The sequence below is a fragment of the Stigmatopora argus genome, chromosome 5 (assembly GCF_051989625.1).
Source record: "Stigmatopora argus isolate UIUO_Sarg chromosome 5, RoL_Sarg_1.0, whole genome shotgun sequence".
Taxonomy (NCBI): Eukaryota; Metazoa; Chordata; class Actinopteri; order Syngnathiformes; family Syngnathidae; genus Stigmatopora; species Stigmatopora argus.
Genome location: NC_135391.1, coordinates 14,933,767 through 14,954,796, shown reverse-complemented (window position 1 = coordinate 14,954,796; position 21,030 = coordinate 14,933,767). Strand labels below are relative to the sequence as shown.

Here is a 21,030-nt window from a genome sequence, read left to right as displayed (position 1 = left end):
CTGATTACACTTGCAAAAGGTATCCTCTTGTTGAGTTGGAATGAAAACCTGCACCCACTGCGGCCCTTTGAGGACCGGTTTGAGACCCCTGTACTAGAGCCTATCCCAGCCAAATTTGGGCAGCAGGCAGGGAACACCTTGAATTGGTTGATACACTGCTAGTTTTTGTTGTTTAATTTTTGTTAGTGTATTAACGATTCACATTTTTAACTCTGCGGCTGCCATTGACGGTGAAAGATGTCCAATCCATTTGTACTAGGAGGGCTGACGGCGCTGTCAGCTCCTACCAGTTAAAATGAACTGGATGGATTGTCTATCGTAGTCAAGGCCAGACAATGAGTTATAAATTAGACTTAAGAAAGTTTGCGTATGCATAAAATGCATTTTTATAATTGTGTTTCTATCAGAGTTCAAATAAGGTAGCTGTTATATTATATAATATGTAATTTCCTCAGGAGTGAGAACTAAATTTGGGAAAGACAATAAGAGTAAATATCCAGAACAGGACGTCCTGTTGTTGGCTCATTATTGCGTCAAGGTAGACATAAATTTTCCCGCTGTCATACTCATAAGTATGATGAATGATTTCTAGCACAGAGCAGCAAACTTCATGCCTCATGTGTTTTAGTTGTATATAATTGTCCCCGATCATTTTTGCCTATTTTGCAATTTTTCCATCCCCAAAGCAAACAACAGGAATATTATTCTGGCGTTTCCTTGTAACCAAAAACAACCCGTGGAAGGTGGAATATTTTATTTTTATAGCAAAAAAAAAAATTAAACAACTGCTTGGAAAATATCCCACTAACTGAGTTTGGCATGGCGACATGGTCGAGGAATGGTTAGTATGTCCGCTCCACAGTTCTTGAATCGACGGTTCAATCCCCGGTGAGCTCTGACTTCCCTCTGTGCCTGCGTGGGTTTTCTCTAGGTACTCTTGGTTTCCTCCCACATCCCAAAACATGCATACTAGGCTGGTTGAAAACTGCAAATTGTCCGTAGGAATAAGTGGGTGTCGCCCACCTACTGCTCGCAGACTCGATAGGCTCCTACAAACCCTTCCATAACCCTTGTGAAGATAAGCGGTACAGAAAATGAATGAATGAATGAATGTTTTAGTTGAGTTTTTATTCATTTTTATGTTCGTTTTTTTTTTTTATAAATTTGGGTTATTTGTGGCAGCGAAAAAGAATACGTAATAATGAAGCTCTAAAACAGCACATTTAATAAAACACATTCAGTGCTTTTCAATTTGGTCACTTCAGGTCACAAAAAGTAAATGTTACATTTTGTTCATTTTTTATTCGCTATAAACACCTCGACTCCTATTTGTAAAAGCCGAAACTAAAAGAGCTGATGCAACTTGGAATTATTGTAGCAGTAAACGGTGAAACAACCACAAAGGAGGGAGGGTGGGGGTGGTGTCGATTCACATCAGTGATTTAAGCCCACATATAAAGTAGTAGTAATATTCACATTGAAACCATAAAAGTTTGTGTCTTATCCAACTTTCCCTTTGTCCTTCAGAGATTTGGGGGAATCTAAAACTGGAGAATATAAGGAACAATGGATGGCTGGCTTGCTGTCATCTTAGTGGACTGACAGGCAGACAGGGAAGCAAGGAATGGCGACAGAAAACAATTATCTTATCAGAGCTTTGATAACTCAAGTGACTTGTTTCTAATGACTTGTATGGTCATTTGAGTCCAGCTCAAATGGTCTTGTTCAGAGCAGCATATGCTGCAATATTGCTAATTACTAATTCATACATGCAGCATTTTATGTGAGGAAACATTGTGGTAAGATGAAATTGAAAGTACGATAAAATGATCTTAACTAATTTACTGAGTAGGGCGGCCCGGCGACTGAGTGATTAGCGCGTCGGCCTCTCAGTGGAGGTCCTGGGTTCAAATCAGGATCGGTCCACCTGTGTGAAGTTTTGTGTTGTTCTTCCCGGGCCTGCGTGTGTTTTCTCCAGGTACTCCAGTTTCCGCCCACATTCCAAATATATCCATGGTAGGCTGATTGGACGCCCTAAATTGGTAGGTATGAGAGTGAGCATGAATGGCTGTTGGTGTCATTGTGCCCTGCGATTGGCTGGCCACCAATTCGGGGTGTCTCAGCTGGGATAGGCTCCAGCATCCCCTGCGACCCTAGTGAGGAGAAAGAGGTTCAGAAAAAAATATTTAAAAAAAATAACGAACTGAATTGATGATGTCACTGGACGTCCAATTCGTTTCGATTAGGGGGGTAATGAACAAATCTGGACAGGGGTATAATTATGGTTAAAAATGAATTCTGCTTTCCTTTCTTCAACAAAACTATAGAATACAACAACTCAGAATACCCCGCGACCCCTTACATTTCCTCTTTTATTTTTATTAATGCACAAATAAATTATATAAAGTGAATATTTATTGTTAATAATAAATCAATTTATTTTTGTCCTCAAAAAAACATGGCAAATATGTAAATGTTTTTCTGTGTTAAAAATGCAATGGACAAAATATACATGCAAAGTTTGAAATAAAAAAAAGTTTATAATTGCTATTAAATGGCTCAAAATAGAGGATTATGAGTATTTTTAGGTTCTCAGAAAAACACTGGCTCAATGTAAAACTGACTATCAAAACAGTTGTCGATTTATTTGATTATTGATTTGTTGTTGATTAATCAATTAAATATTCAACCTCCTAAGGAAACCGTAACTATCTCAAAGATGATTTTGACACCTCGACTCTGAAGTGTGTTAAATCACTGTGAGACACTTTTTTTTTTTAAACAAAAGCTGAATCACTGGGAATCCCACAAAAATCCACACACCGGTAATTATATACGTTGTCTACGTGTTGAGAAGAAGCTGAGCCAAGTCTCCCATTCAGCCTAGATGGAGGAGGGGGTTCCTGAGAAAATGCCAAAGAGGAGCCCCAATAGAGCTGTGCATGCTGATGGGCTGATGGTGAGGGGAGTGGTCATGACCGTACAAGGTTTCAATAAAAGCCACTTAAAGGGGGCCTGTGAGGAGCCCAACTTTGCAGTAGCATCAAAGGCGTCTGCTGCACTGGAAGATAGAGGCTCTGTTATTTATTTTAAAAAAAATAAGAGAGAGACTTTAATAGTTATTATCCTTTCTCATAATTTTTAAAATTTATTTTACCACTGAAAAAAAGACAATATGACGAGTCTGCTGTGTATCACTATATTCTCCTTGACCCTTGTTGGCAGTGCCTACAGCCTGCCGGCAGGCATGTCATATTCAGGTAAGATTCAATTTTTCATCCTATTAAAAATGATGACTTTCTTCTTTTAAATTATTTTAGAGATTATTTTTGGAACGAATTAGGAAAGTGCTTCCACACAGCATCAGTGGATGACACAAACATTGGCCCATTGACTTTCTGCCAGTGGAGGACTACATTGTGGAGCAAGTTGGGCATAATTCCCGCTTACTCCGCTTGCCAGTGCTCTACAAATCAGATAGAAGCACAGTACTACTTGGTACCATTCTCTAGGATAGGACTTCCTGTAAATTTGATATATAAAATCAGTAAATCTTTTGGTTACTTCATGATTACGTTTGTTAAACAGGCATCTGACCTCTATGTTGGTCGACCTTAAAATGTCTGGATAGGGTATTTTGCATGTTTAAGAACACGCATTCCTTATGAAAATACTTCAATCTAAAGTTAAATACAATTAGAATGTACTTATTAATGTAGTGTGTATTTCAAAATGTACCAGTAATTGATGTAACAGATTTGATTTAAAGCTATTTCATGCTATCCTCACATGCTGACTCAGACAAAATAGGCAGCCCAGTTTACAGTATTCAGAGCAGTCTGTGAGGGAGATTCTGGGGAAAGCTGAAAGTCTTTTTTTTCCAATTGTTGGAAGGGTTCCCACAAAGACCATTCAAGTGTTTGTGTGACTTACTGACTGGGCCATGTGATAGTATTTGCACAGCTGAGTTCACATTAACAACAAATTAACAATCTATTATAGCTCTTAGTGACATATATTTAACATATTTTTCAGACCACAAGTCGGACCCGAGTGTAAGTTGCACTAGCCAAAAAATGCACAATGAAAGAGAAAGCAACGGTCCAAAAAAGCACCTGTTCATGTAACATATAAACATTTTTTGGATAACTACATCTTAAAAAACACATGATAAAAACTGTTGTAAGTCGCAGGGCAGTCAAACTTTGAAGAAAAAAAGTCAGACTTATAGTCTGGAAAATACGGTAGTACATCTTTCATATTTGAATGTTTATCTAATCTTTATTCTTTCATTGAGGTTGACAGGCTTAGTTTTAGAGTTATAGTTAGGGTTAGAGTTTGGGTTGGGTGAAGGGGTGGTCAGGTCAGGTCCGCGAGCCCCTATTCAGTCTGTTTTCCATGTTTCTCTAACTGTTAGGTTTTCTTTACCACGCGAGGTTAGGGTTAGGTTTATGTTTAGGGTTAGGCGCAGGCGTGTCCTAATCCGGTCCTCGCGAACCCCTCTCCAGTCTGTTTTCCATATCTCCCTCCTCTACCACACCTGAGTCAACTGCTCAACGCATCAGCAAGTTGTCCAGAAGCTTCACATCGATCCCGATTATTTAAATCAGGTGTGTTTGTGGAGGAGACCTGGAAAACAGGCTGGATAAACCTCACCCTAAACATAACCCTAAACCTAATGAGGTTTGGTGTTAGGTTTAGGGTTAGATTTATGGTTAGGTTTAGTGTTAGTTTTAGAGTTAAGTTTAGGGTTAGGTTTAGGTTTAGGGTTAGGTGCAGGGTATGCCCAGTCCGGTCCTCGAGAGCCCCTATCCAGTGTATTTTCCACTTCTCCCTCCACCAACATACCTGAATCAAATAGTCGGGATCAGTATGAAGCTTCTGGACAGCTTGCTGATGAGTTGATCATTTGATTCAGATGTGGTGGAGGAGGGATATACGGAAAACAGACTGGATAGGGGCTCTCGAGAACAGGACTTTCAACCACTTTTTTAGACTATAAAAGACTTCATTTCATTAGAGAACTGAGATGAAATACAGCACTGCAATACAGTACCGTACTTTATCAACCTTGTGAACTGTGTATTTTTTCTTCTGCATGCTCGAAAGGTATCGCCTGTCCTCCACTTAGCGATTCAATCCTTCACCCGGAGCATTCTGGCAATCTGCCATGCTAACGGCCATCCTGACAAGACCACAGTTAAGATTAAAGGCACACAACGTAAACGTAGAGCACCCCATACTGAATAGCAAATGACTGTGCCTCTCCCTCTGAGGTAATAGTCAATAAAGTGTGGTTCCCGCTGTGGCTGCTGCTCATTGGTTACCAGGGCTGTAATGACAAAGGGGCTTAGTTGGAAATGGCTTCCATCCAAGCCAGGCTTGACGTAGTCTGACAGTGATGTAGTAGTATTTACTGACACTATGTAATAATGAATTATGAGTTCAATCCAACATAAAAGGTAAGTATGTGTGTTGAGACCACTTATAGTGTAGTTTGCAACCATGCGGCTATGCTGTACCTCACATAGTGAGTAGGTTTTTGCATGCAGTTTTTATACCAGCTGGGCTTTTTAATTACTTCGCACGAAGGAAAAGTTGTGGAAAGAAAGTGATAAAGTGACGTCATAAAGAATGGGCATGGCCCACTAATTAACAAAACACATGTATGATGCAAGATTTTTCAATTCAATATTCTGTTTTATATTTTTATGTACTACTTACTATATTCCCAAAGGCCTCCGTATTTTGACTCACTATTATGTAGTAAACTAAAGCCTAAGTCTATATAACTTAAAAGTTTCAGGGCTCAATTTTTTTTTATATGTTTCAATGGCAATCATGCTGTAAATCCAATTTGGTCAGCAGCTGTGAGGTTTTTACTTTTCATTTACATGACATATTTTCATTCACAGATGTAGTATTTTTAAGTCAAGGAGAAAGTTATATATATATATTTTTTTTGTTTACAAGTTTTTGCATATTCGGTTTGCAAGGAGTGGTCAATAAACACCCGAACCCCCCAATTTAATACAGGACTTATGCTAAATGAATAATATCATTTAGAACAGCGCCCCCCAAAGTTTTTCTCACCGCGGACCGGTAAAGCTCTTCCTATTTTCTGGCGGACCGGCGAATGGGGAGGGCGAACACTTAAGACAAAAGTGTGGATTTGGAGTGGGCTGTTTGTTCCACGGACGACGTCCACAACGGCAAAAATAAGTCCCAAGCATAAGATCGATTATTATTTATTATTATTGTAGCAACTCTTCTCATTTCAAGTAGGAGGATGGGATTGAAAACGTTAGTATTTATTTCTCTGATGGACCGGTACCAGGTGGCTCGCGGACTGGTACCTGTCCCCGCCCCATTGGTTGGGAACATTTGTTCCCAGCACCTTCAGGTTAAAATGTATTAGAAGTCTATTCCAGTCTGTAGCGCTGAAACATGAACATGAGCAGTTGAAAAAGGAAAATGAAATTTCCAGATATTCAGTCCATAAGGTCTGAACAACAATCCCATCTGGAGAGCCAATCTTGACGTCACTGTCATCCGTGCCAGGAATTTTCAATGACTGTTTCGTCAATCTCAATCCCTTAGTTTTGAAGCACACCTCATGAACGAGTACTCACGTGGAGAATTTATGAGGCCTGGCTAAGCCTTGAGTCACTCCTGGCAACATGGAGGAAAAAACCTCAAAGATGCTTGTAATTGGCCTTGAGAGAGCTATTTCCTTTAACTCTTATGATACTTGGCATGCAGTTTGCTACTCAAGTTACATGTGAATTTTGTGGAATATGTTTTGGCTTGATTTGAGCCGGATTAGGTCTATGACAGCTCAGTATTAATGATGTGACAGCCTCTCAGATTCCAGAAATGTCTACTGGGTGGTTAGAATAAACACTGGGCTCTTTTGGCTGCCTTTCCAAGTGTTAATGTGCTTTAAGGCAGATTATCCAAATGGGTTCAAGCCTACCAGTGGCTCCAAATATTCTCTGGAGAAGAAATATATAAATATAGGTGTGTGTCTCTCGTGTGGTGAGAATTAAGCACTGAATTACTTTGGACACTAATCCAGAGTAATTTTTTTCTATTTCAAACTGCATTACTAGAGCACAATGACCAAAAATGTGACGTTATATGACCAAAAATAGACATTTTCCCAATTAAATAGTTAGCTCAGCCCACTGGGTGCTACTTGTTAGCAGCTCTGTTTATATAGGGATTCCTCTTGTGTTTATATTTGAAATATAGGAGAAAGATGCTGAGCTGTGTGAGTGTTTTTACTGCTAGGGTTCCATTTTTGGAAGAATTGTTCATTAAGTATATATGCTAAATTGGTTGCTTTTGTGAAGCCAATGCACCAGCCACCAGCTAAGAGTTGGGTCCACTGGTGGGGGAAGATGCCCGCCCGGCCTGGTAGTCCCAAACCTTTTGTGAGGGTCTGATGGGAATGCCTGGCACAGTCCCCCGTTAAATGAAGTTTCAACTCCCATCTCTGGCACAGCTTTGCCCATAAGAGGCAGGGTAAATTTAGTCCAGATGGACTATGTTCCAAAGGGGTGCCATTAAGCAGAAGTAGTCATTCTGACACACAGGACCCTCGAGGTGGCACGCAGCTCTGGTGGTCTCTGTTGGTGGGGTGATTAATTTGAAGACCTCCTCAAATCCACCGAAATGTCTTCCCATGAGAAAGCTAAACATGGGGACTCTGAGCTGGATTCTCCTATGTCCCGGGTTGTAGTAAACAAGAAGGATTTTCCAAAGGGCTGTGGATGTTGTGACGTTGTTTTGGTTAAGGCACCTGTATGAACGTTGTCAGAGTTATGTCTTCGTAGCCGGCAGTAAATCGGATCAATTTCCAGTGAGCGTTGAACTCCACCAAGACTGACCTTCGTCACCAATACCAATAGATAGACGCAGCCAAGGTGTTGAGGGAGTCCGGTTTGGAAGACTCCGAATTGCATATCTGCTTTTTGCAGATGATGTAGTTCTATTGGCTTCATCAGGTCGATCTTCAACTCTAACTGGAGCGATTTGCAACTGTGTATGAATAATTCAGGATGGTAATCAGCATCTCCAAATCCGAGACCATGACCTTCATTCGGAAAAAGGTGGTATGCCCTCTCTGAGTCAAGGATGAGGTCCTTTCCCAAGTGGAGGAGTTCAAATGTATGTCTTTCCCAATGAAGCAGTGGACTCCAATAACTTTGACCATTAATGCATATTATCTATGAATGGGTTCAAGCATACCAGTGGCGCCAGTTGTTTCTTATATGGTATACAGAGAAAATAGATTGTGAATATTCAAAGAAAAGCACCAGTTTGGCTTTTCCATTCATCTTATGTCATAAGAAATCTAAGACACACTAGCTCACTGACTCTAATTACTACGGATTCAACTGTTGTTACCTGTGGAGGCAGGGGTCAAGGGGTTATGTACATCTGTCCATCTGGGGTCCATTACTGCCTAGAGGGGATCACTCTTGCTTTGCTGCTACACATACCCCTGTGAAGTCTAAAAATGGTAATTACAGAGGCTGTGGGAACACATGTTTCAAGATAAATTAGCTATCATATGGAAGTGGTGCTGCTTGCAGCACAGGAAGAGCACATTTAATTGTGTTTGTCATCAGCCTTTCTTACATTTGCTTTTTTAGTAGTGTTTACTGTGTGACACACATGGCCAGATTTATTGAAAAAGGAAACATTTCCAGACACAGCTGAAACACTGGTGACCGGATCCGGCTTGCCACATTTGTTTGCCCCACAAACATAATCAATGTGAATTGACTTTGTGGGTGTCGCTACAGAAGCGAGAGAATATTTACTGCTTATCTGTTCTTTAAAAAAAATGTAAGTACGATACTGAATACAGTAAATACATTTTATTTAAAAACAGTAAAAACAATATGCTTTTATGTTATTTAAAATTTAAATCAAATAAATACAAAGAAATTGTTGACACTTTTTCCAATTTTTAATCAAAAAAGCAAATTATATATATATATATATATATATAAATAAATATATATATAAATAAATAAATATATATATAAATATAAATTAAGGACTATTATCCTCTTACGTCTTTTAAAAATAAATAAATTATAAAATAAGACAATATTAGCTAATGAGGATTTGGAAAATATTCAGGGTAATTATTTCTCTAAACAAGGTTAATAATCAATTTGTTGATTAATCATGGAAGACAAAATGGTCTTCTAAAGAAACTCATAACTAGTTTCTGACAATACCCAAACATTCTGTGCTTTTTTTTAGTTAAGATGAACGCCGATTTGGGAGGCAATGTTACTTTGCCGTGCCGTCTCCCACAACACATCTCCAGTTTCTTTAACGTTGGCATCCGAGTCAAATGGACCAAGATTGCTGAGGACGAGGCTCTTAATGAGGATGTGCTGCTTTCCATGGGCTTCCACAAGAAAACCTACGGGAGCTTCGAGGATCGCGTCTTTCTGCAGGAACAGGATAGCGATGATGCTTCCTTGGTGATGACTGACCTTTCCATGGATGATTCAGGAACCTACCGTTGTGAGATCATCAATGGAATGACAGATTCCATACAAGAGGTTTCCTTGGAGGTGCAAAGTGAAATGACTGATGGTAAATTATTTTGGCTCCTAACTCATTGTCGGCTGTGAATTAACAAATATTCACAGTGACCACACAGTAACGTTGACATATTCTTATTTAAAACACACAAATTAAGCAAATAGATCAACAAACCTCCTGATGTTTCAACAGGTTTAATGTTATTCCATGTATTAACTCATTGTTTGAATGCGATGGACATTCTGTCCGTTTTGACTATGATGGCCAGCATCACAAACCCAACTAAGAAAAAATCAGTTTATTGTGTTTAAAGTAAGAGACTCTAACTCATTTAATCGGGGAAGCTGCTCGATATAAAGTCTGGATGAGTCTGAACTGCATCGAGAGTCCTCCTTATAGGGCCTAATTTTGCATGTCTATAATAATCAGAAGTAATGACATCTTGAATAAGAGAGGGCAAACTTAGATACTCAAATTTGACTGGCTACACTTTTACTGGCATTGATAAAATGACTTCAACCACTTTTATAGCCTTTTTTTATTTGCATTTTCCTCCGCTGTTAAGTTTTACTAAAATGAAATTCTGTTTTTGTTTTCCACTCTATTAAACAAGATTGTGAAATGCCCATGATAAATGTGGCGTCTGTGATTTTAACGGTTTGAATGGTATCGCCTCTATCATAGGAGTGGTGTTCCCCTACTCACCACCTGTTGGTCGCTACAGCTTCAACTTTCAAGAGGCTGTGCAGGCTTGTTTGGATCAGGATGCGGTAGTTGCCACTTTTGAAGACCTGTTCCGAGCCTGGAAGAGCGGCCTGGACTGGTGTAATGCAGGCTGGCTAGACGACGGCACTGTGCAGTATCCCATAACAAAGCCCAGGGAACCCTGTGGGGGTGCCGAAATGGGTCCAGGCCTGAGAAACTACGGCAGCCGTGACAAGTACCTCAGCCGCTTTGATGTATTTTGCTTCGCCACTCCACTGAAGGGTGAGTATACTTAGTTGTTGTTTCATTTTTGTGGGATGATTTCAATTAATCAATGAATTAAACCTTTTTATATATATATATATATACATATATATATATATATATATATATATATATATATATATATATATATATATATATATATATATTTATATATATATATATATATATATATATATATATATATATATTTATATATACCATTAAAAAAAAGAAAAACTGTAAAAAGTCTGTCAAATTAAATAACTAATTTCTAAAAAATCCTTTAAAAACTACTTCACCACTTTAAACAAAAACATTTTAAGTGTTGTTTTCCATCAAATGACAAACCTGTCTGACGGTGGTGAAATTTGTGGTTACCAAAGCACTATACCTACCGTTTTTGCCCATCATTTATTTTGTATTGTGTATTTTATAGTTAGTATTTATTTTTTCATGGGCGGCCCAGCGGCTTGAGTGGGTTGCACGTCAGCCTCACAGCTCTGGGGTCCTGGGTTCAAATCCACGTTGGTCCACCTGTTTGGAGTTTGCATGTTCTCCACGGGCCTCTGCGTGGTTTTTCTACGGGTACTCCGGTTTACTCCCACATTCCAAAGACTTGCATTGTAGGCTGATTGGACACTCTAAATTGCCCCTAAGTATGAGTGCGAGTGTGAATGGTTGTCCGTCTCCTTGTTCCCTGCGTGCGGCTGGCCACCAATTCAGGTTGTCCCCCGCCTCTGGCCCGAAGTCTGCTGGGATAGGCACCAGCACCCCCCGCAACCCTAGTGAGAATAAAGCGATTCCGAAAATAAATGAAAGAATTAATGCTTTTTTCATACTAAAATTCTGGCAAACAAAGCATAATTAATTCTATTGTATAATTTCCTTCATTCTTTCCTTCCTTTTTTTACCTCTGTCAATAGTATTGTACTGAGAGCAGAAGTTAGGTATTTGTTTCCATGTGTCTTTTTTCAGTTTAATAGTAGTTAAATCAATAATGTATAAAGCGATGATAATTATTGTCTTTTTGTAACAGTATTTATATCATGTATCAATATCGAATCTTGCGGTAATCAAGGTCACACAGGTCAGAAAAGGAATTGAGCAATAACTTTATAAAAGGTTAACCTATTTCATCCAAACTTGCAAAGTAGGTGAAGATGAGGTCGCAGAGATCAGAAATGTGGTGATTATTTAAAATATGGCTGTTTAGGCAAAAGTTTGCTTTCTCAGAGTGTTCCTCTATTTTTATTACTACTATATTATATTAATGTTACTGTATTATTATTAACACTATAAATATATAATATATTAAAAATGTGGAAAGTGGAAAATAAAAGTTGTCCAAAAAAAGAAGCACTAAAGAAAAGTAATGATACCTGACAATTCCCTTCCACTGTCATTTTAATGAAAGAAATCAGAAATGAAGAAAAAAGGCATGAGTAATACAGTTGGACAAGATTTAGTCCACACATGGCCCTGAATTCAGTGCCGTGGTGAATACATTTCTGTCATTTTCATTTGTCATTTATAATAGGAATGTTGTGAGAATAATTTGACTTTTTTACAAGGTAGTAAATGTTGTCTACTCCACACAGGCGATTTCTACTGGCTGACTCAGCCCAACAGGCTCAACTTCGACGAGGCCGTCCAAGCTTGCCACGATGACGGTGCCGAAATTGCCAAGGTGGGGCAAATGTTCGCCGCTTGGAAGCTAGAAGGCTACGATCGTTGTGACGCCGGCTGGTTGGCCGATGGCAGCGTGCGCTACCCTATCTCCAGGCCCCGCAAGAACTGCAGCCCGACAGAGGCTGCGGTGCGTTTTGTTGCATTTCCGGACAAGCAAGAAAGGCTCTATGGTGTCTACTGCTTTAGGCCTGAGCCTTAATTAACCCATTAGAAGCAATAACCACCAAAGAGCTGGAACCACAACCCCAAAAGTGTGCTTAGTCTTTGTATCCCGATGCGATAACATCCAGAAACTGTGGTTAAATTGACCTATAATTTGCTGTCATTGACGGCAATAGGCGTCCAATTTAATTTTGCTGCGAAGGGATGAATGAATGTTCATTCACTCCCTCCCAGACAAAATGAATTGGAAGCCTATCACCGCTAAAGGCAGTGAATGAGTTAAGAAGTCTAAATTCCATGTGCAATCATTTGAAAGAATACAAATAAACAGAGACAAGGGGCAGATTATTCTTCGCTATAGAGTGATTTTGCACTGCTATGTCAAAGTGCAAACATCAAAACCAGTTCTGTTTTCCTTAAATAAACGTAACAAAACTATTCAATACATTTAGAAAAACTTCTCTACATGTTCTGGGCTGCAGTTAACAGGTTTTATTACAGCTTCAATTCTTAAATGTTTTCATTTCAACCACACGGTGATGTTTTTTTTAAGCCGGTAAAATGAATGTATCATGAATCAATTATAACTGTGTTGGAGATGCACTAAACGTATCAGCTGCCATAACATTTACATGATTTTACTTTGTGTAATATGCATGTTGTAATACATATAAGCAACAACAACAATCGAGCTCAAGTGCAGTGATATAAAATAATTTTGGGCTGGAACATTCATTCATTTTCTGAAGCGCTCATCCTCACAAGGATCATGGGAGTGTAGTATACACACACACATACATTGAAAGGGCTGAAATGATGATAATAAAAGGGCAAAAAATCTAATCAGTCACTTTGAGTTGTTTTTCTTCCCACGGTCAACATATTTTTGAAGGAAAACCTTACATTTGTAGGGGGTGCCAAATTAGAGGGATTCAAGACCAAACTATGGCTCAATGCACTTATTTATTCTTTAGCTTATTTGAGTTTGCATTAGACTGGCAGGCCGCACTAGTTAACAAAAGGAACAGTTAGTTGTCTGTCTCAAAGGCAGTCTGTTTCAATGCATGGGAATGGGGTCAGAGTTAGGTTGCTGCAGCACTGAAATGCCAGCTTGGTGAAAGGTCTATTGATGCAACGTCAATGTATGGTGCGATGCATAGAAAAGAACAGGGTTTAAACAAGAAAATACACAAGGGTCTTTTGGGGGATTTCCTATGGTACTGACTGAATACAACCACCCAGTGCAATCCTTAATTGTCCTCATTGGATGCCATTAAGAGGGATGACGTCATCTCCATCTTGGGAGGGGGGCGTTCATTCTCCCCTCTCAGTCATAACAGTTTGGATGTCTATCACCGTCAATGGCAGCCAACATGTTAAAGTTGAACCACGTTGAAAAAAAAATTATGACCCATTGGAAAAGCAAATGATTGAACAACAGCGTCATCTGCTGGTCTGAATTTGATTTAGTTATCAAGGGACAGTACATATTGATGAAATGTGTGTCTGAATGTAATGAATGTAAATATGTAAGATGGTAGCCGAGGGCTTATTTCCATCTTTAGTCCCTTGTGCAGGTTGAAGGTAAACGATGACACATACACACACACAGCACAATTTTAGACCGCATGTGATCGCAATGTTGTTCATTTAACATCCAGTCTTTAAGATGATTGACAAAGAGGTTTGGAACAACCCTTCCGAAATAAAAACTGCTCAGCATTTCAATTAGTTATTTTTATTTCTTTGGTGAGCTGAAGCAAAGGGTGAACAGGCTGACCTCTTAAAAAGAATAAAATCACAACATTTCAGACATTCACAGTGTGACACAAGCATTTTTATAAATATAAAAGGATATTTTGTGCATATTAAGACACTCATTAGGACATTCACAAATAATTCCCAAAACAATTACAGAAATACAGAAATGGAAGATTTTGTCCTGTGGGCCAACGTCATCAGTGAGATTGTCGCTGGCAAATAAAGTAGAAACATTTAAGGAGATTAAGGAGCATATAAACAATAAACTATGAATCTCTGCTTAAATGTTCAAGCCTTTCAGAGAATTTCACAAAATACATTCTACTCACAATAGTCATAACCTTTTTCAAAGTGTAGCTCAGAAGTAGCAGATGAGAGCAACGTTCTGTCTTGTATGCATTTAAACAGCATTATTTATTGTAAACATGTTATAAATTCAGCAACACACATTTTATAAGACCACGGGTGGGCATTCAATATTTATTGGATCTTTATTTAGGAAGGATCTTTCTATACATATTTTTGGCTCGTGGGTAGTTAGGTGTAAGACAAAAACTCACTATCGTGATGGCAGGGAGTTAGGAGGTGAAATCTCTGCTATATAAAGACTTTATTGTCTCTAAATAACAAATAGATAGTCATTAGAAATTCCCATGAAGTAAGTGAGCCTCACAGAGCAATAAATATTCTGTCAGATTAGCACAGTTTGTCAGATTAGCATAGTTTGTCAGAGTAGCGTACCGGCATGATAGGTATAAACCACTTTTCCCCAATTGAATGTTGCTCAGAGTGCTTTATAATGCTTACAAATATTGTACTCGGGACTGCATCTGATAAAATAATATAGCCACAGCCTATTTTTGTATTGAAAGGCAAATCAATTAACATTGATGCTGTCTCCTTAAATACGACGTGTACTTAATACAATCAGAATTATCAAATAGCTAAAAAAACGATGAAAAAATGACAGTACTCTAAATTGACATTTGAATTTTGAAAAGGGGCGACCATACAACCTAATGAAATGCGTCAAACTAGGTTAATACACAGTTACATTCATAAAAGACCAAATAAAAGGATAAAACACTTTGAGCAACATTTAAATGTCTGTAAAAGAGCTAGATAATCAAATGGGTATGACTGACTAATCTGATAGACCAATGGTTTAATCTCCTGATAGTTTGTTGGAGCGAGAATCAGGCTGCCACACTAAATCCTACTCCAAAATGACAAAACAGTGAATTTACATGTAAAACACAGTCAATCTTACTAATTGCTACCATGAGTCAATGCGAGAAATGTAAACTAAGACGTAACAAAAGATCCTCCTGCAGAAATCTATTCATCAACATTGGAGTTCAAGTTGGTACCTTTGAAGGAAAGACAACACCTATCATAAATGACATTCATGTAAAAGACTCAAAGTATTTAAATATGCAAATTGAGAATGTCACAGACCTCTGAAAAGGGAAAAATGAACACAAAACAAATGACTGTGCTGTCAGTTACACTTGCACATGTAAACAGTTTTTCTCCAATGTTACAAATCTGAAAAATAAAATTCTGTGTTCTTTCATTTTATAAATTATAAGGATTATTTCTGCTTGGAATGCTGTGATAGAGGTGTTGCCTTTCTCTTTAAGGATTAATTCAAAATCAGTGTTCATTTAAAATGATGAAACTACAACCTGAAATGTAACCCAGCACGGCAGCATAAAGAATTCATGTACTACACAAAGGTAAGCGCTATAAACTCACAACCTCTTTTTGGTGTTTGATTAAGGAACACTTATGGCAATTTGAAATAGCACAGATGAAATTGACTACATTGAGTAATAGTCATGTCAGAAAGTGACAGTCAATGTTGCACTTTTTGATAATAAAAGTGCCCTTTTTTGCAGTTCCAGTAGCCAAGTTTTTCTCCACGAAGGCCATTTTAAAACACAGTGAAAAATCTCATCTTCTTTAGAAAGGCACTTCACAAAATATCACTGTAATCCAGAACGCAGGTCCTCTTTGTTTGTACTCCCTAGTGCGTGCTCCATATTTTCCGCACAAGATCCGTTTAAAAACCACATAGAGCGATTGTACCGGCAATCAGATCCTCTTCCGTTTGTGTTCCAGTTCATCTCTTCATCCCCTGTAGTGCTGATAATGCAGATGGAAGGCCTGATCTGGCCATTGTCTGAAGTTGTTGATGCTGTATAGATTTCTGTGTTGGTGTTTCCTCAAGTAGCTTCTTTGATAATTGGATGCTGTCATGAGAAATAGGAAATTTAGCAGGAGAACTTTTTCTTTCGTTGAATGAATACTTCATTCTACTCACGGTTCATGCAGGTGATTTTTGGAGCATCCCAATGTCCGTCGCCACGACAACGAATTGTTGGGGGGTGCCTTTGAATGTAGCCTTTGCCGCACTGGTACCTGACCAATGAATTGACCTCATAGCGTTCACGTTGTCGCCCAAAGGTTCTGGCATTCTCCACTTGTGGAGGCTGACTGCAGATCACTAAAACAAATAACACAAACAACAAATATAAAACGCTCAGAATGGAAACTTATAAAGATTAGAATTTAGTTCTAATCTTCATTAGGTCATTGAAGGTGATAAAAAAATACTGATTGCTTCTAAAAAGGAACTGTTTTAACATTGACCACAACAACAAAAAAATGATCAGACTATAAATTTCAGGTCAATCAATTTCACTGGGTTTTTCAAGTTTTAATAGAAAAGCAAATTTACACCAGACTTATAATTGCTTAAAGTGAAACCTTCAAACTGCTTAAAATGAAGTCCAGTTTACTTAAAATGTTGAGTATAGAATGTTGACTCCTTTTGTTGAGTTGTTCTAGAAACCTTTAAAAAGTCTGTAAAATTATTTGACCAGAAAGCTCCATTTTTTTTTTTTTTTTTAATTATTGTTATTTTCCAGGCGGCCCAGTGGAGCGAATGGTTAGCGCATCAGCCTCACAGCTCGGGGGTCTTAGGTTCAAATCCAGGTCACGTCCACCTGTGTGGAGTTTGCAGGGATAGGTTCCAGCACCCCCCATGACCCTAATGAGGATAAAGTGTTTCAGAAAATGAGATGATATGAGAGATGTTATATTCCAAATTCAACCATCACTTAGTCCAGTTTACTTCAAATGGTGAGTTCAAAGTGTTGACTATTTTAATTTCCCATGAAAAAAACTCGACCCCCAAATTTTTTTAATTAGTAATTATTTCAATTAAATTACTGTTTAAATTTTAAAATAAATCATAAATAAATGAACCTGTTGATTGCTGTGAGGCCCTCCCAGTCCAGGGAACAGTGAACAGAGAAATCTTTACCTTAACTTATTCTCATACATTTCCACTGGGAGGACTGGCAGGAATTGAATGAATAGACTGTATTGTATGTCTATCACTATCAATGGCACTGAAACATGATCATTCAAAGCCAACCATCCCAGTTTAAAGTGAGTTAAATATTCTGATTTGTCATGGTGATGTTTACCTGTATCCTTCTTGCAAGTAAAGGTGAGGTGGTAGTTGCACGGAACGTCATTCCACTGGCCGTTCTCATGCCAGATCATCACCACACAATCTTCTCCAGCAGAGAAGAAGCTGTCGGGCTGGTTGGGCCTCCAGTTTTCATAATTCTGCAATTTAAAACGTGATGTCATTAATTGGGAAATTATTGTGCTTTTATTCAACAGCCACAAGAGGTCGCCTCTGCAGGGGACTTTTATATTCTGTGCAGAATCCTGACAAAACTTTTCTTATCTCTCATCTCATTTTCTGCACCGCTTTATCCTCATTAGGGACGCAGAGGGTGCTGGAGCCTATCCCAGCTAACTCCAGGCCAGAGGCAAGGGACACCCGGAATCAGTGGCCAGTCGATCGCAGGGCACAAGGAGACCGACAACCATGCACACTCACAGCCATACCTAGGGGCAATTTAGAGTGTCCAATCAGCCTACCATGCATGTTTTTGGAATGTGGGAGGAAACTGGAGTACCCAGAGGAAACCCACACATGCCCACGGAGAACATGCAAATCCCACACAAGTGGACGTGACCTGGATTTGAACCCAGGACCCCAGAGCTGTGGGGCCGACGCGCAAACCACTCGCTCCACCGGGCCACCCACTTTTTTATTAATAGCCAATAAAGAAATTAGTTCTCCAACACTAGAACAGTAAATTTTGAGATTTTACCATGTTGGATACCATGGATGTCAAATCTATTTTTGTATTAATCCAACCAATAAATTCAATGGAACTCCTGTGGCATAGCTGGTACATAGCTGGTAACCATGTAAATGACAGTCAAAGTCTTGACATAACAGGGCATCCCACAGTCTGCAAGCTTAACATTAGAATTACCATTCCTACTAGATGTACCGCTCATTTGCACATTTAAACAACATGCACACAGCTGTAGTGGTGTGGGGTACAATTGACGTGACCTTAAGTCTTTCAACGCACTGTGGGTTCAAACTAATTTTTCAAAGGTGTACACACACACACACACACACACAAACAAAACTATAGCTAACTCCCCTCTGGACATTCTCACACACCCCAACCCCCAACTCTACTACAAGTCTTGTGCCTGGGCCGTGCTACTCTGTCATTAGAATTCTAAAGCATCCACACTTCCTGCATGCATCACAACTACAGTAACAAATGTTAACAGAAAAATATTCACGGCTAAGATTTTAAGTCCAGAGTAATAAAACATCAACTAATAAAAATGTATATTCGACCTGATTGGTTGACTAATTACCATGATTAGTGAGAGTTCAATAAAAATAATTGCTTGTGGCATAAGGGCCACTGGAAATATCAATTTTACAGTAATATGGGCATGATGCTAAATAAAATATGTGAACAAGTCACGAAATCTAAGCAAATGTGAGTCTATAAGTGAGTGTGACCACCCATGCAGACCCCCCATATTGCTATGTCCATTTCTCTGTCTTTCTGCAGGCGGGCACAGGTGCCGTCCATCTGTGTTGTTTGCCTGCCTGGTGGCCCTTCTTCATCTAAGTGGCTGCCTGCCGTGGGAGGGGAGGGAGGAATGGGGTAGGGTGATCATACTTGTCCACGCCTGCCAAACTGCGCCCTCCATCTCCGACAAAAAGTGTCACATACACGGCCTCAGTTGGAAAAGGCACTAAATAGGTGGTCTGTCCTTATCTTTAAACCCTGTCTGCTGAATAATTGTTGCCGAGAGAGCATCTACTCTGCACAGCACTAATGTACATGGCACTTAGACGCTTTTAATGTATACTGCCACTAATGGATAAGAGGTAAAAAAAAGTAATCACTGTACTTAAACCGTGTTTTATCAAGATTTTTTAAATGTATATTATTTACCCTTTCATGAAAAAAATATGACCAAACAGTAATGATGAATTATACAAACAAATAATTATCAGACTCGACATGTGTGACATGTGGACATCACATTGGTAATGTTTTCAACAGTGAAGAACTTCTTGAAAAAAATCAACAGTGCCCTCTAATAAAGGCTGTTCCTCTTTACATGAGTGCATCTGTCATTGACATGACGTCTAAATATTTAGACTGCCGCCCCGCCATGTTTGTTGAGTGGGCGTGGGGAAGAACTTTGAGAATGCAATCTAACTTACCGTAGGGCTGCCATCGGTCCAGCGGAAGTCACTATCAAACATCTTATCATTTAAGCCAATCCATTGATAATCATGTCCAAGACCTATCAACCAATACAGACAAAAGATTACATTTCTCACCCTTAAAAGGACTGTTTATAAAAGAAAAAAATGTTTTGCTTTTCAGACTCACGGTTGACAAACTGTTGCTCATCATGGGAGAGGATGCTGATAAGATGGGCTCCATGCATGCGACATTCTCGCTCTGCTGCATCCCAGTTTTTTCGAATGGGGAAATACTTGTAGCAATGGCCCTGAAACTTGTGCCAGCCATATTCACAATTCTCGGTATCTGCAAGGAAACAGTGAGAAAGATTAGCAAAATGCAAATATAGAATATATTTTTTTTGCAGTCTGATCAATGCAAGTATATTTTCATTTGAGGCTTTTGGTAGCACTGCTTAAAACTTTTAATGAAACAGGAACAATCCATTTGAATATTTTTTATCTATTTACATAGCATAGTGTAACATAGCATTTGCAATATTTAAAAGTTTGTGTCGAATAAATAAGAACAGACATCCACTTTGCTGATAGTTTACCTCTTTTCATTTGAGAATACAAGGGCAATTTATTTTTGGGCCAGTCTTTAAGTACACATTCTAAGTGTAAATTCCCTGATAAGTGATCCTTTCAAAACAAAATGTGCAAGGTAGAAACTCAAAAACATGGACATTCGTGAACCAAGTTTACTCGACATCTCAAACACTAGTCCTTAACACTCTAGTTCTGTTAATTCACTGCCACTATGTATGAAGATGATACAATCAAAATCTTCCGCCATAATTCTCATTTATAAACTGGCTCATTGTCAAAAACTTACCCTCCTCACAAAAGCGTCCAGCGTAACTCGGCAGGCAAACACATTGAAAGCAAGCTACTCCATCAACACATGTGCCTCCGTTGCGGCAAGGGTTGGACTGACACTCATCAATATCTTTAAAAAACAGAAGAACAAGGAAAACATATCCATTATTACTTACAAACCACAAAACAATTTAAAAGCTGATTTTGCTGAGGACATAAACACTTTCCAACCTGCTTCACAGTGATCACCGTCATAACCAGGTGCACAGCTACATGTTGGGATGCTACCACTCATCATGCAAGATCCTCCATTTAGACAAATGTTTTCAGCACATGAGTCAATTCCTAGAACATTGAAAAATAAATATCAACAACTGTATTTGCTGATAAAC

The 21,030-nt window shown here is 38.9% G+C and overlaps 2 protein-coding genes across 2 annotated transcripts in view; one reads left to right on the top strand and one right to left on the bottom strand.

Moving 5' to 3' along the window:
• Positions 1-3,016: 3,016 nt before the first annotated feature.
• Positions 3,017-13,236, top strand: LOC144074450 (hyaluronan and proteoglycan link protein 1-like). The gene is made up of 4 exons (XM_077600888.1): positions 3,017-3,260; positions 9,283-9,624; positions 10,258-10,560; positions 12,141-13,236. The coding sequence occupies exons 1-4, from the start codon at positions 3,176-3,178 to the stop codon at positions 12,428-12,430; spliced, it is 1,020 nt and encodes a 339-aa protein (XP_077457014.1). The 5' UTR covers positions 3,017-3,175; the 3' UTR covers positions 12,431-13,236.
• A 2,069-nt stretch (positions 13,237-15,305) lies between these two features.
• Positions 15,306-21,030, bottom strand: part of vcana (versican a) — a 29,783-nt gene continuing 24,058 nt past the window's right edge. Inside the window, exons 9-15 of the mRNA XM_077601209.1 lie at positions 20,870-20,983; positions 20,655-20,768; positions 19,965-20,123; positions 19,793-19,875; positions 17,652-17,796; positions 16,481-16,663; positions 15,306-16,409 (exon numbers count right to left, since the gene is read on the bottom strand). Coding sequence (XP_077457335.1) covers positions 16,288-16,409; positions 16,481-16,663; positions 17,652-17,796; positions 19,793-19,875; positions 19,965-20,123; positions 20,655-20,768; positions 20,870-20,983 — 920 coding nt within the window. The 3' untranslated portion in view covers positions 15,306-16,287. The remainder of the gene's footprint in view (positions 16,410-16,480; positions 16,664-17,651; positions 17,797-19,792; positions 19,876-19,964; positions 20,124-20,654; positions 20,769-20,869; positions 20,984-21,030) is intronic.